The following is a 14,363-nucleotide window of genomic DNA, read 5'->3' as shown; positions in this document are numbered from 1 at the left end:
TGCATTCATTGCTAAATTGGGCAAAAATGCTTAGTTTAACACTTATATATGGGACACACTGTGCTTATCTTTGGGCTGTATTATTGACTACTCCCGGGGCCGTCTGTATCAAGCCCGTTTCAAAATAGAAAGCAAGTCTCGCTTTATTCATGCAGGCAAACTAAATGTTTTTAACCTTAATACAACGATAACGTTTACAACTACATATTCAGTGCATAATATTCAAGTTGACTCATTCAAGAGAGATGTAAGAGTGTTATTTAATTTTGACTTATCCAGCGTTTAAGCTAATAAAACGGGCTTGATACAACCGGTCCCTGAATTGCTTATATATAGGTTGAATAATTGAATGAATGACACAGTGATGGTCTGATCCTTCTTATAAATCAGTGCCCACAGGTCACACCCCAAACAAATTTCCAGTCGGCTGTGTCAAATTACAGCGATAAAGAAACTGGGGTCTGTATCAGGGAGACAGGTATTGCCTGGGTTGTACTTGATTCATTGGAGCACTGTAATGTAACAACATGTGGAGCAACCGCTGACACTTGGCCTGAGTTCAATATTTGTAATGTATCCGATGACAAAAACGTGTCCGTAGACAATGTGGACTGGGAATTAGTTCCCAGACTACCATTACTCGGACATACAGCTTGAACTTGCGGTGTTGGGTGAAGGGTGGTGGTAAAGGTACCTTGAGGAAACTCATGGGATTGTGTGAGAGTAAGACAGGGTGCGTCGGGATTTGACATGACTTGATTTGGGAGTTGAATTATCGCATGGTTTTGATCGGCATTTTGTGTCTGCAAATGTTGTTGCTCTTGTTGCAGCTGTTGTTGTAGTTGTTGTTGAAGTTGCATAGTTTGCAGATGTAATTGTTGTTGTTGCTGTTGTAATTGTTGGATTTGCAGTTGGGTGTGTTGCGTTGGAGATAACACAACCTGTCGGCTTGTGTTTTGTGCCTGTGTAGTCGCGGGCACATTCAGTCCTAGAGAGGAGTTAATAGTGATAACTTGCGAGTTATTTTGTCCAGAGAGTAGTGTTCCGGATATACCAACATTTCCCGTGTTCGCTTGCAAGATTCCAAGCTGTTGCAAGGCTTGTATCTGAGAATTGGCAAATTGAATTTGAACGCCATGTGACGTTGCATTGTGCGGTACTGGTTTCGGTTTCACCTTTTTAGGTTTAGGGTGTTCTTTCCACCAACTGATCAAGCCATGGGCAGGTGGTTCCCGGTCCCCACCTAAAAAAAAAAATAAGGAAACGACTGATTACACGGACCACTAAAACCCAGGCCAAGCAGTGACGAAAAAAAGGATGATCCTGTTTATTTTGAATGTAGTTCTACTAATCTTTAGCGTCAATAGCTCTGGATGACGATATTGAAGTTCAAAACTCTGAATGACTGACCTGTTTTCTTCATTTGTTCGTTAACTCTACCGATAGTACTGTGACTACACCCAGTAACCCAGGATATGAATTTATAACAGTTCGAGCGTGCACCTCCTGATGGAGTCAGCATTTCTGCTAAAACACGGCGCGCTTCTGCTTGACCAGAGGCGGATCGATCTCGCCATTGTTGAAGAAGTTTACTGTGGGTGAGAACCATCTAAATATCGCAATTCAAAACTATTGTTCAGTGCATGCAATTATATTGCTTCAATTAAACGAATACAGCCAGTGTGTTCACAGTAATTCAAGAAACATGTTATGACGTACCGAGACACACTTATCAACGCAACAAGACTCATTGGTGAGTTCCTGGATGGGTTTTAACTTTCCAAGAACAGCCTGGCCTTTTTGCCGCTCCACACGCAAAGGTTTCTATAAAAAAATATTCGCCCCGCAAATGAGCTTCTATAGCTACGACCCGGTTTATCTTTCACAGTTAGTTGGCATAACACAGAGACAGAGTTTTGGGAAAGAGCACATTCATTTTACCTTAAAAAGTACCACACGAAAGGGAAGTCTCAACTCATTGTTATAATTAAGAACGTATTTTCAGCAAGAATATTATAACGCTTTAATGCAAAGAACGCGCATCAAAATAAAACATATACACTGTAGCTTATGCTATGGTAGTAAAGGCTTCAGGACTTAGTCATTGTAAGCAATGAGCAGTGTTGGTACCTGCCCCCCCCCCCTGGTTCCGGCGCCTTGCGTAACAGAATAGAATACTAGTCCTGGAAGTCCAAGCATTGTTAAGAGTGTACAAATCACTGCCGATACAAAAGAATGAGTGCTGTATAAAACAAGGTTTCACTGTCATTGGCTCTGCATAACAAGTAGCCGGCGGTTTAAAAAAGATTTTTCACTTTTCATAATAGTCAGCGACAGAACCGGCTAGTCAGAATCGTTAACTCCACTACATATGGCTTACAGTAACTGCCCAAAGTGTCGTTTATAAGTACAACTGCATGGCACTGCATGTGTATCGTCAGCGTACTTGAAAAAACATTCATTTCAAAAAAAACTTACCGTTGGATCAGTCTTCAACTTTTTATGTAAGAAGTTGTTTGAATAACACAAAACCCTTTGAGTTGCTTGTTCACAAAGTTTCAAATCTTCGCGAAGGTATTTACGTTGTTCCAAGACAAACGTTTCAAATTCCTTTGATTTACGTTGCCCATTACCAAGACCGATATTTTTTCCTCTGTCGAAAAATGTTTTGTTATACAGGTCAATGTAGGTCAATGAAAAACATTTTATATTAATACAACACTGCATTAATATGCTATATTGGCCAAATATGCATTAATTGGCCAAAAGCTGTTGTGAATACCCTGTCACAATTGTTGTAAATTGTTCAATGTTGTATTATTAGAAATAGTATAATTGGAGCTATCTTGCAGTGAGGACTTTCACAGATCCATGTCTATTCTAATATGTTTAATAGTTTTTTGACTGTAAAATTGAAGTCTGCAAGGATAGCTCTAATAATGTTATAAATTAATAGTGTTTTACTTGTAAATTTATATTGTGACAAAGCTTATAAAATTAAAAAAAAAAAAAAAAAATATAGAAACCTAGAAATACAGTGAACTCATTATTGAAAGCTCGACCCGTTCTTACTAAATTGCGTGTTAAATTTTCAACCTAATGTTAAACTACGACCAAGAACGTCCAAATCAACAGAACTCTCACAATACTCGATATTATACTTAATATTGCGACAATCATTCAGTCAATCAACGAACCTCTTTCCTTTCCTCTCGACTGAGGTAGGCAAGTTTCCCTGGTCATCTGCATTGTAACATTTCTTCTTGGAAAGAATCTTGGATTGTTTGTGAAGTTCAAGCAGCGTCTGCGCTCGTTGACGAGACTCATCCATGTTGCCTGGAAATATCAACATATTTATGCAAAAGAATAAAGATGTAAACTAGATTTTGAAACATTCAGGAAGGGATAAAAAAACCTTGGCACAAACTAACCTTCAGCCACAATGTATTTCTGTAAGCAAGCACAAGCACTGGTTTTGAAACGAGGACAGAACAGTCTCAAAGCTGAAATGGTTAATTGCAATAGAAACATGTTTCACACTGAGCATACAACTAGAACGTGAATTAAACATTGAAAACTGTACCAGAAATAATTGGAAACTAATTTCAACATAATCATGAACAAATAAACCACACAAAATACAATGTAACCTAATTAAGATCTATTTAGTTAAATAAGCATATTTTACCATCTGGTTCGTCCAAGCCTTCAGCAAGTGATACTGCAAAATTACGAGCTTCCTCCAAGTACAATTTCTTAGCTTCAGGATCACACACAACTCGATGACGTGGTACCTTCGTTCGGTCAAAAGACAAGCCTGAAAACAAAAATATATCAAAATCATTAAAATATTTATTTAAAACACATGTTTTAATGTTTAATGTACTTTGTCTTTGTGTCATGTTGTTTGTATAAATATACGTGTCTGTACTGTGATACTGTAACTTTACATACCGCAAGCATTGCAAAGTGTCAACATCTTGCCAGATTCAGGATCAAGCTTATGTCTTGGGCTTGGTGCATGAGCAGACGACTTGAGACGGTTTCCTCGCCGTGTTGGGTCAGTAATATGTTGGGAACCACACAAATCACATTTGAAAGGAGCATCAATTTTCTTTTTTGCACGCAATGTCTTTGAGGGTGCATTTGTCTTTTGTCGTTTTGAAACAGGAGATCTTTGATCAACTAAGTCTGGTGAGAGTTGACGTGGTCGCCGGTTTCTGACACTTTTTCGAACAAAATTATTGTCACCAGAGGCTAAAAGAAATTGAAGCACAATGTATATACCTCAAGTAGGCACAACCCCAAGACACATATAGCTTTGTTTGGAAGCTGTAATTAAATGCACACGCTGTCACTAAGCTAAATCATATCCCTCCCTCCCGCCCGCTGAATTCTAAAACCAGCTCTGCTTTTGAAATGCTGTACCTTGGTTGGGTTCTTGAGTTGACTCAGTCTCGTCACAAGCATATTCTTCAAAGAATTCAGCAGCAATAGCTTCACCATGATCATTTGTGTTATCATGATCTGGGTCTCCAACAACATTATATACTGCATCATCTCTTGTTCCACTTTCAATGTCGTACTCTGGTACCTCAGAAATATTTTCACATGCTAATTTGCTGAGAACATCAAGAGAATTTTGGCTTGCATTGTTGATGTCGTTTTCATCTTGAGATTCTATGTCTGAAGAATTGTGACCTGTTAAGATAAACATTATTATTCAGATGGCATCAGTCGACTCCATGCAGTACTTGTACAAGTTGTATAAGTTGAGACCATTTTCTATACTTAAGTCTTCTACTGTCATGAGTTTAACAAGACCTTTCAGAGACTATTGACTATACATAACTATTTAATTTATACCCGGCAGAAGCAAAATGGAAAAGCATGATGTTAGTCTAACCAGTTGGGTCAATGCAAATCTGTAAAGCAAACTTTCCAATGGTATATTTACCAAGTTGAATGGGTTGTTTCAGAAATCTTTTTTACTCCCTAAGTCATGAACAGAACATCCATCCATGAATACAAAAACTGAGACAACAGGTTGAGATTCAACTCAGGTTAGTGCTAATTAGGTTTTAACCAACTAGGTTGATAACAATGACTCATCAACTGTGACACATACAAGATGTGAAGGTGATAGTTAATATTTTTTATCTTGTCATCTTAGCACACAGGTCACAGGAGAATGATAAAGAATTACAGATAAAGTAATACAAATAGCTGAATGGGTAAAATTATAATTGTTTGTAATGGAAACTTTCTTTGATTGGACAATCAGAAGAGTTTTGTTGAAAGTGTAATGAACTGTGAGCTGAGCCTGCTGAGGAATGATGCAGTATTAAAAACTCAAGAAACAAAGTCCCAGATATCTGCAAATCAACCACTTTCATAACGTCTTTTGTTCCTTTCACATTTTATAAAGCATAAACAAGAAAGCCCATAAACCACAGTGGCATCAAAGCACCAGTATGTTAACAAAAACAACGCAATAAAACAAACTAAAGGAAAAACGTCCCAAACGTTTTTTACCTTTACTCTTTACGATAGATAATTTACGCAATAAAGTATTAAATCTTAACTTTCTGACTAAATACAAAACACGATAACATGCAGATTCTCCCAACAGTTTTCGAACAGAGTTAGTTTATGAGAATCTAGAATTTCATACCTGACATATTGTGTAAATTTTCATTATTTTCACTGCCTTCTTGTTCAATATTAGGCTCCATTAGTATGTCAGCAACTTCTAAAATTATATGGCTATCTTTTATGCACGGATTGTTTATCTTAAGCAAAATATCAGCATTTTGACAGTGAACTCGTTTTTGTGGTACAAAATGCTGCGAAGTAAGTCAGACAAAAAGTTTCCATCCCTCAGAAGGCGACAACCACGGCCCAATGATTCTCAAATAAGTTCTACACTCTATACATACCTATCAATTATCTTCCGAAAGGTTTTTCTTGGAATAGGATTAATTTTAAATTTTAGATAAAGCTAAAACCTGGACATTAAAACTCAATAAAGTGAAAATATTTAATTACTAATAAATTTTCCATCATCCAAACGTCGTCCTTTCTAAATGTTTTCGACGTTCCCAATAGCATGCCACGAAAAAAACCGTACAGTGGAAAACAAAAGAAAGAACAACTGAAAAAGAAAAGACAAGATACAGATACGGGTAACTAGCAGGCAGTTAAAATTACGTTGATTTTTATCTTAGTTGTGATAAAACGTTTTCTGTTGTTGTTGTGGGAACATTTAATATTAAACATTCTTAGGTGCCATCAATGCGCAAGTCAATTAAATCTGGTAAAGTTAAATCGTCTGCTTTTAGACAGAGTATATATTCTCAGTCCAAATATATATATTGTCATGATTAAATAAAATTAAATAGTAAACAGACAAGTTGACTTTAGTAATTTAACACATGCAGTGGTAGTACTTTATGGTCCTTATATTTAGTAACTTTGGGGCTCTCCATAGTCCATAGGCGTGGCAAGTGCTTTTCTCTAACCTACAACCTACAACTAATCAACCCGTACCTAATGGTAAAATTTCATGATTGTTCTTTAATGGCTAGTAAATGCCTTAGATGCAATTGGTAATTGCATTTGATGCTACCATAGGCCAGAATATTGAGACTATAAAACTATTCTAAAAATCTAAAACTAATATCAATGTCAGCTGAATTACCTTTTTCGAGAGATTATTAAACTGTAAACTTTATGACTGTTTATACTATGTGACTGTAACCATTTTTAGGATTGGGTACTAAACATGGCGTTCCCAAGCCAACAGTGACACATCACTTGAGTGATTTAGACTCAGAAGAATCAATACAAACATCACTTGCAAGATCATATATTTACAAAAAAAGCCATCAAGAACCAGATCCTAGTAGGTTCAGTGGAAGACCATATGACCCTGATAGGTAGGATCACATTTGAAGACTGTTGAATATGAAAGCAATTACCCTCTTGGGGGATTAAACAATGCTTGAAAGTCAAATATCTATTTTTTTTTGGTAAAATGTTGGACAGTAGAGTGATAGACTCTAGGTACACTAAGCTACATTATTATGTATCAGGCCCATCTGGTAGTATACAAAAGTTATTTAAGTCTTATATCACAATAGGTACAAACTTTTTTTCCAAAATGAAACTAATGAAGAAATTGAAAAAAGAAAAGAGCGAGCACGAAAACCTATCATTCGTTACACCAAGGTAGGACTTGGAATTATTATTACAAACTTTTGCAATATTTTCTTATTTTCATGATTTGAATAATTTTGTTCAATTTTATGAACAGCATGAACTGGAATTTACTCTTGAAGACATCTATAAACCAGGAACAGGTAATTTTAGTTGATGGACTACAATAGAAATTAGAAATCATAACAAGGCTCTGATGCTTGAGCCCTATTGTTGGAAAATTGGATTGTGTAGGTGAAATTCTTTGGCTATATGTAAGAATCAGTTAGTCCATCTGTCAAATGACACAAGTTCAGTAAAGGCAGATTTATTCTCCAATATGGTGGGATGCTGCCCTAAAGTAGTAGTAATTATAGATCTGGCGCCAAACACCAAAAATATATTTAACACCTTATCAGCCTTATATCACAACTATACCATTCTTAAAATCATTACATTAGCGCATTCAATGGGTCATCATCATGTTATTCCGCCATACCATTCATCATCTGCCGTAAATCCTCTCTAGTTTTGGACATGCCAAAAAGACCGAAATGGAACTACCAAATGGACAAGAGACAAGTTGAAGCAAACGAAGAATCGATGTTTCGACAATACATTAAAAACATAAAGCAAGAACATCAAAGCACAGAAATTAGTTACTTTGAGATGAACCTTGAGGTAAAGACAATACGTAATAACAATTTCTATTCCAATTATTATGCCCGTCAAATTATAGACGATTGAAAAACTAGTATAATTTCTTTTTCAGACATGGAGACAATTATGGCGGGTTTTAGAAGTATCTAACATTGTTGTGATTATCACAGATGTTCGTTATCCAGTACGTATTGCAAGTTGATTTCGTGTTCCAGTGCGATGCCTACAGTCACAGCGTGGCTAAACTGAATGAATAAAACGAACTCTATAAAGACTAGTATAACATGTCATCTCTCTCTTTCTCTTTTAGATCATTCATTTTTCGCCCACTCTCTACGCATATGCCAGATTTGACCTGAAGAAAGATGTGATTCTTGTTCTAAACAAAGCAAGTCTAATTTCCGTTGAATTGTTTGGCCAATGTTAATGTTCTGCACCGTCTTTCGGTTCCTGCGTTGATATTTTGTACTTCACCTAAAATGAAAACTCATCCAGAATGAATATGCTGATTTAAATATTTTTAGATTGATCTTGTCTCACCTGAAGTTGTTGTAGCTTGGAAAGATTACTTCCAGGGGAAATTTCCTGACCTTAATATAATATGTTTCACTTCATTTCCAAAAGACTCCGAAGAAATAAGGCAAATGGAAGTTAAAGGTTTGTGTCTAAATATATTTAACTCGTCTTGATTCAATTAAAAAGGGTTTTCAGACAGCACGAACAATCTAACATGAAAACATTTATGAATACAGACGAGATATTTCTGTCATTTCAGTCAAGAAACGTTCACGAAGACGAAAGAAACGATCATTTATTCCAGTTGGACCAAGAGAACTGCATCGTGTGTGTCAAAATCTCATGCATGGCAAAGGTTGGTTGTATTCCTATTCAGCGTAAAAAATACTCCCATGGCCAATCAATTAAACATTTAATAAGTATACTACAATATCTTCGAAGTGAACTTGAAGGATTGGCTGAATCATATTGAAAATCAAGAAGACAACACGAACGAAGGAGTGTCGTATGAAGAATGTTTGTCTTCTGATGAAGATGAAGGTAAAAATTACGATTCTCTCTTAAATTTGCCAGAATACATTGCGGAAAAAAATATCCGTGGATTTATTTTAATAGATGATAGCACGATATGTGAAGACGTTGAGAAACAAGAAGGAATTTTAACCATAGGACTCGTGGGTATGTCGCAATTATCAAACTCAAGTAAAATGGTAAAAGCTGCTGTTTCGGTTGTTGTTTTTAAAATTACATTTTGTTTTTCTTTCTCAGGTCATCCAAATGTCGGGAAGTCTTCATTACTTAATGGTCTTATTGGTAGAAAGGTAATAATGCATTTTTTTCTTTTGTGAAAAACATCACGCACTCAGACGGCACTCCAAGTTTTAGCAAAGAACTCCGTTCTTGGACCAAACAGGGGCGGAGGCCTATTTTCACAAAATTTATCGTGGTATGCAAACGCACATCGTTACCACACCGCACGTATTTTTCTCAGGTTGTGAGCTGCTCAAGGACTCCAGGTCATACGAAACATTTTCAAACAATATTTTTGACGCCATCTGTACGGTTGTGTGACTCTCCTGGTCTGGTTTTTCCATCTCTGGTTGACAAAAGACTACAGGTAATCCTAAAAACATTTCCATCATGTTTCTCCCGCCATGTTTCTATATGTAGCTAAAATCTGTTTAGATCCTCTCAGGAACATATCCTATTGCTCAAGTCAGAGAACCGTATTCCGTTGTTGGGTATTTAGCAGCATGCACCCCCCTGGAGAAGATTCTCAATCTTGTGCATCCAAAGGCAACCCAAGAAGATGATGAGAATACTCTCGTGGATCTAAAGTGGTCTGCATGGGATATCTGTGACGGTAATTGTTTAGATAACACATGATAATTGGTGGGCGGAATTGCCCGATCTTTAGCCGGTTCAGGAATGGTTATGTCTTACGGCCCTTGTTCTTCTTCTGTTTAACTGTGATTAGGCAAATCACGCTTTCCTAACTGCGCGCTGTTGTCAATTTTTAGCTTGGGCGGAACAGAGAGGTTTTCACACAGCGAAAGCAGGAAGACCTGACACCTACAGAGCAGGTATGTGATCCAGCACTAGATTATCAAAGGTTTCGTTATGACAGACATACTTCATACTACTTTCCATAATTTTTGCACATTCTAGCTAACAATCTTTTGAGATTGGCAACAGATGGAAAGATTGTCATTTGCCTTTATCCCCCGGGATATACATCAAAAGAAGGTATTAAAAGAAAAACTTAAAAGTAAAAAAATCAGCCTAATATGGTAGTAGATACACCTCATTCACTGGCACAGTAACTTCTATACAATGCACCTTATGTCAGATTATTATTTGTTATCTCTTGTGTTTTTTTCTGATACAGAAATTTGGAAAGCAAACCCTGAGACAAAGGAAATCGCAAAATTGCAACAGCAATTTAGCGATTTGAAACAGTGGCGATTAGACGAGGCCGCCAGAGCACATGAGAGTGGGTCATCGGAGAATACTGATGAAGAGATTGGTAGCCAGGAAGAAATTGACATGCAAAATGCCTTCTCGTTGTTACAACTAGAAGACTAAAGAACAATTTATATACGTTGGGGGAAATTATGTACAGAGATGTCAAATGTATCTTTAAGTTTATACTGCATGGTCAAACCATATTCAAATTGAATTGAATGTTTGAGCAACGATGCTAATATATTGTAGCAATGGAATAAACAAATGTTATTCAAATAAAATTAAATATATTCAACGATATACTATGAAATCAGACCTTACTGTTGCTTATTTTCCCAACGTATTCCAGCAGATGAAATCAAACAGCAATATTTATATACCATATGTAATTGAGCAGTAAAATCAACAGCCTCAAATTCGAGAGACAGTCAATAAAACCTCCGTGAAATATCAAGAATGACTTGAACGACATGGAGACAACGACGAGGCTAAACGCTTAATTGGAGAAGAGTCAACCCCCCCGCCCCAATTACGCTTCTAGCCACGCTGTGGCATGGAGACTAGCTATAACAGGCAGTTGAGACATTGTAATTGTGGTAACATTATTTAACATTATGTGGTAAAGTTTTTTCTCTCTCGAATAATGACTTTTGGAATATAATTTTGGTGTTAATGTGCATATAATAAATGATCTGAAATGTTTAAGCTTAGTTTACATTATTCATCACACAGGGTTTCCCAAACCTTACAGTTCTTTTTAGAATGTTTCGATAGGCTGTCGAGCGTTCTTCGTACTGAATCCAAAGGTTTGACCATATCTAAACTTTTCACCTATATACGGAAATAAGTACACAAGAAAATGGTCAGGTCCGGTTACACAAGAAAATGGTCCAGTTTTACTGGCAAAGAAACGAATTGCGAGATGACAGGGCATCATAGGCCTATCTTTGGGACGAGCTTGTTTACATCCCCAAAATATTTTTATGATGCATTGTCAAGAAACAGTATAATCCGTTCTTTACCGTTAGAAACAGTATAACCCGTATAACCCCGCAACTTCAGAATAGTTCGTTGCAAAGAGTACTATCTTACCGGGAACATGTCCAGTGTAATGTGGCACCATTCCAGTATCTTTCAAATACAACGGTTTACTTTCATTCTTCTTGACAATATGACGATGAACTTTCACTGGTTTTGATTTAACATTCTTCAACCTTTCACATTCGTCCGTAAAGTCACAAAGACCTTTATTACTAATCGTTGGATATCCACTTCCAATAAGGCCTAGAAAGTAAAAAATACAGCAAGAAAAACCTCTCAGTTCAAAAATATAGTAACAAAATGAAATACAGGAGTAATTTACTAATAGGGAAAATTCACATGCATATCTCCAGCGAGGAAACGGGAATCCAGTCAAATGAGTCAATCCACCGATAATACGGAGAGTTTTAGCTGTAGCTTTCCAGGGAATTCCCCTTTGAACTAACCTCTTGCCCGAGGGACAAATCCCGTATAACCAGACATAAAATATTTCTTTGGGTTTTCATTTCCCATCGTCAGAGGCGAAAGCGAATGTTGAGGTGACATCCTTGAATAATACACGGCTGGGTGAGTTCTGATCTTCTTCAATGGCGTTTCATGGTTTGTTAGTTTTATTGTTTTTTCGTTGATTAATTCTCCTGGAACCTCTTCACCCGTTTGCAGCGCTTGAACAGTCTGAAGGTCTCGCAAGCGACGTCTGTTGAACTCCTGGTCTGCCTCGAAGCTTGCCACTGAACTAAGGCTCGTCTCTGCATAGCGTTTCCCAAAATGATGTTCACTTTTAGGGATGAAGCCTAGAAATAGGTTTATTTTTATTTAAAAACACATCATGATGTATTGTAAGAAGGTTGTTCTTCATCGATCTTTTCCTACCTGTATAACCAGGGACCATCTTCTCAAACAGCTTTTGATCTCCAAGTTTGAAAGCTCGTCTCGATATCAGCTGTCGCCTTTGATCGGGCGCAGGTGGATTGGGATCGAGAGGTGAGAGTACAGGCTGACCAGAACTAGCGATTCGTGAATCTGTGAGAAGCTGTGAGGTTGTTCTGCCAAATGTCTCGCCGATTTGGTACTTGAATTGTGGACAGTAGCCGATGTATCTGAATAAAAATTCGGGAAGGTTTTCGTTGTCAACTATGCGGTCTACGGCGTGGTACAAACCGTGCTTCATTGGTTGGGAATTCCATCAACGGATCAACCGTTGCACGTTTTCCCCTAACATCCACCTGTGCCAATAAGACTGGTATGATGCATGCTTTTCTTTACTCATAGAATAAGATGAATGGAAGAAGAGTAGAATTAAGACATTCAAATCCCGACACTTTATTTTGATGGAACTTACATTGTAGTTTGTACCGACATAGCAACATTGTGTCACGAGAAACGTGAACGAGATCATTCATGCAGCAACAAATGAAATAATCCTAGATTTATCATAATTATCTTAGGTTGCAGGGGTTCGTTAATCCGGAGTTTTTAACCTGAAAATCTCTGAATCACAAGGTGGCTTAATAAATGTCGAAACTCAGCCATGTTCTCGATCTATTACTGACGTGCAGATCGCCGGCCCGGTTCAACGGTTGAAACCCAGTTGCTTGACTGACGCTGTACAGAGACTCTCAAACAGGCCCAGAAGAGTTACAATCTCTAGGGCTACGAATGAAACCAGATAGAAGCAGATGAAATACACACACGAAGGTTTTAAACTAATCAGTTGTAATACGAGTGAAGTTCATGACCCGCAATGTGGTGTAATATTTACACAAACCAGGACGGACGCAACTTTGCCTGTCGGTATGACATTTATATCAGCAGTGACTCGAGTGTATAAATCACCTTCTTTATAAGACGCTGCGATATTTTCTATTAACTCTACCCTATATTGCATGACACCATGATTTTGAGTGTAATTTTCTAAGCGTTTTTTGCGTCTATTATATAGGTTGTCTAGCGATGGGTTTTGTTTACGGATTAAGGAACCAACCAAGCAACAAGACAAATTGCAATTATTACTGCTCATTTTCACGATATGAAGGCACGCTAACACGACAATACCTCTTAACTTACCCTGGTATGTGGTACGGATCTGGCGTCATTAGAGATGAATTCTTCATGCTTTTTCTGCAAAGGAAAGTTCGTCCGACAAACGCTGATAATCGGATACAATATTATACAGTCTGTGTTTGTCCTGTGTTAAATATTTAGGCTCTGAGTTCTAATTGATATGTTAATTATTTGTTGTTGACGTCATCAATTATCAACGAGTATCCCAAACGCGCATTTCAGTAAAGTTCTCCGGATGGAACATTCAGAAAATTCAATTAGCAACAGCAGAAGTTTGCAAAATATGAGAACTCTTGACTTGTTTTTTATAATGACGCTTAGTAGACTAGCATGCGTTCCAGTTCTCCCGACTAGCTTATGTACTAAAGGACCTTATCTTCTGGTTAACAACTAAAATAATCTAGGGCTAGGCAACGCGTTAAACCTGGCAAATCAAGAGTGTTGCGCCCTGAGCCCAGTCACGAGATTCCTGTTTATCTCAAACGCTCGATCGTGCAGCAAAAAGACAGGTTAAAATTTTTGTGAGTGCTTGGCATGAATTGCTATATCCATGCCAAGTTTTACGAATTTATAACAAATACCAGCGCTTTTTATTCGTGTACGTATACGCATGTAAAAGTTTAAAATCAATTAAATGATACTTATGAACTCAACGATAGAATAGATGCATAAGCTTGGATTCTGTTCAGTGTTCATGATTTGCTGTGTTTTCTAGCATTCATGTGCCTCACGTGCGTGCAAAAAACGCGAAAGAGGAATGCACAGCCCTTAACAGAGTTCAGCCAAGGCGAATTCTTTAAAATTCAGGATTTTAACGCTTGAAAATTCCAGCTGTGATTGACAGAAACCTTGGCAGCGTACACCGGGTTATAAGGCAAGGCAGGAAGTGCTTAGGCCGAATATGCAGTATGTGCCATCAT

The 14,363-nt window shown here is 37.5% G+C and overlaps 3 protein-coding genes across 7 annotated transcripts; 1 reads left to right on the top strand and 2 right to left on the bottom strand.

The window, feature by feature from the left end:
• Window positions 1-261: 261 nt before the first annotated feature.
• Window positions 262-5,844, bottom strand: LOC114533603 (serine/threonine-protein kinase pakD-like). 4 transcript variants are annotated; one of them, XM_028555156.1, is made up of 10 exons: window positions 5,675-5,844; window positions 4,429-4,701; window positions 3,955-4,257; window positions 3,689-3,817; window positions 3,432-3,503; window positions 3,198-3,336; window positions 2,479-2,653; window positions 1,720-1,824; window positions 1,411-1,609; window positions 262-1,243 (listed from the first exon to the last, which is right to left on the bottom strand). In XM_028555156.1, exons 1-10 carry the CDS (start codon window positions 5,733-5,735, stop codon window positions 438-440), a joined length of 2,262 nt encoding a protein of 753 aa, XP_028410957.1. In that variant the 5' UTR covers window positions 5,736-5,844; the 3' UTR covers window positions 262-437. The 4 variants fall into 4 exon arrangements, with proteins under 4 accessions (XP_028410957.1, XP_028410958.1, XP_028410959.1 ...); XM_028555157.1 differs by having other exon boundaries at window positions 4,429-4,995; window positions 5,675-5,731; XM_028555158.1 differs by lacking the exon at window positions 5,675-5,844 and adding an exon at window positions 5,536-5,585.
• A 92-nt stretch (window positions 5,845-5,936) lies between these two features.
• Window positions 5,937-10,841, top strand: LOC114533604 (guanine nucleotide-binding protein-like 1). The gene is made up of 17 exons (XM_028555160.1): window positions 5,937-6,185; window positions 6,770-6,938; window positions 7,143-7,230; window positions 7,316-7,361; window positions 7,727-7,878; window positions 7,970-8,041; window positions 8,168-8,245; window positions 8,382-8,514; window positions 8,633-8,728; window positions 8,815-8,913; window positions 8,989-9,051; window positions 9,142-9,194; window positions 9,365-9,490; window positions 9,559-9,736; window positions 9,894-9,956; window positions 10,042-10,119; window positions 10,262-10,841. Exons 1-17 carry the CDS (start codon window positions 6,110-6,112, stop codon window positions 10,456-10,458), a joined length of 1,767 nt encoding a protein of 588 aa, XP_028410961.1. The 5' UTR covers window positions 5,937-6,109; the 3' UTR covers window positions 10,459-10,841.
• A 69-nt stretch (window positions 10,842-10,910) lies between these two features.
• On the bottom strand, window positions 10,911-13,681 carry LOC114533606 (protein FAM166B-like). 2 transcript variants are annotated; one of them, XM_028555162.1, is made up of 5 exons: window positions 13,447-13,681; window positions 12,253-12,479; window positions 11,826-12,173; window positions 11,431-11,622; window positions 10,911-11,169 (listed from the first exon to the last, which is right to left on the bottom strand). In XM_028555162.1, exons 1-5 carry the CDS (start codon window positions 13,491-13,493, stop codon window positions 11,096-11,098), a joined length of 888 nt encoding a protein of 295 aa, XP_028410963.1. In that variant the 5' UTR covers window positions 13,494-13,681; the 3' UTR covers window positions 10,911-11,095. The 2 variants fall into 2 exon arrangements, with proteins under 2 accessions (XP_028410963.1, XP_028410962.1); XM_028555161.1 differs by lacking the exon at window positions 13,447-13,681 and having other exon boundaries at window positions 12,253-13,429.
• Between the last annotated feature and the right edge of the window lie 682 nt (window positions 13,682-14,363).

The sequence above is a fragment of the Dendronephthya gigantea genome, unplaced genomic scaffold (genome assembly GCF_004324835.1).
Source record: "Dendronephthya gigantea isolate DGI-Jeju-01 unplaced genomic scaffold, DenGig_1.0 000093F, whole genome shotgun sequence".
NCBI lineage: Eukaryota > Metazoa > Cnidaria > Anthozoa > Malacalcyonacea > Nephtheidae > Dendronephthya > Dendronephthya gigantea.
This window is presented reverse-complemented; position numbering and strand designations above follow the sequence as displayed.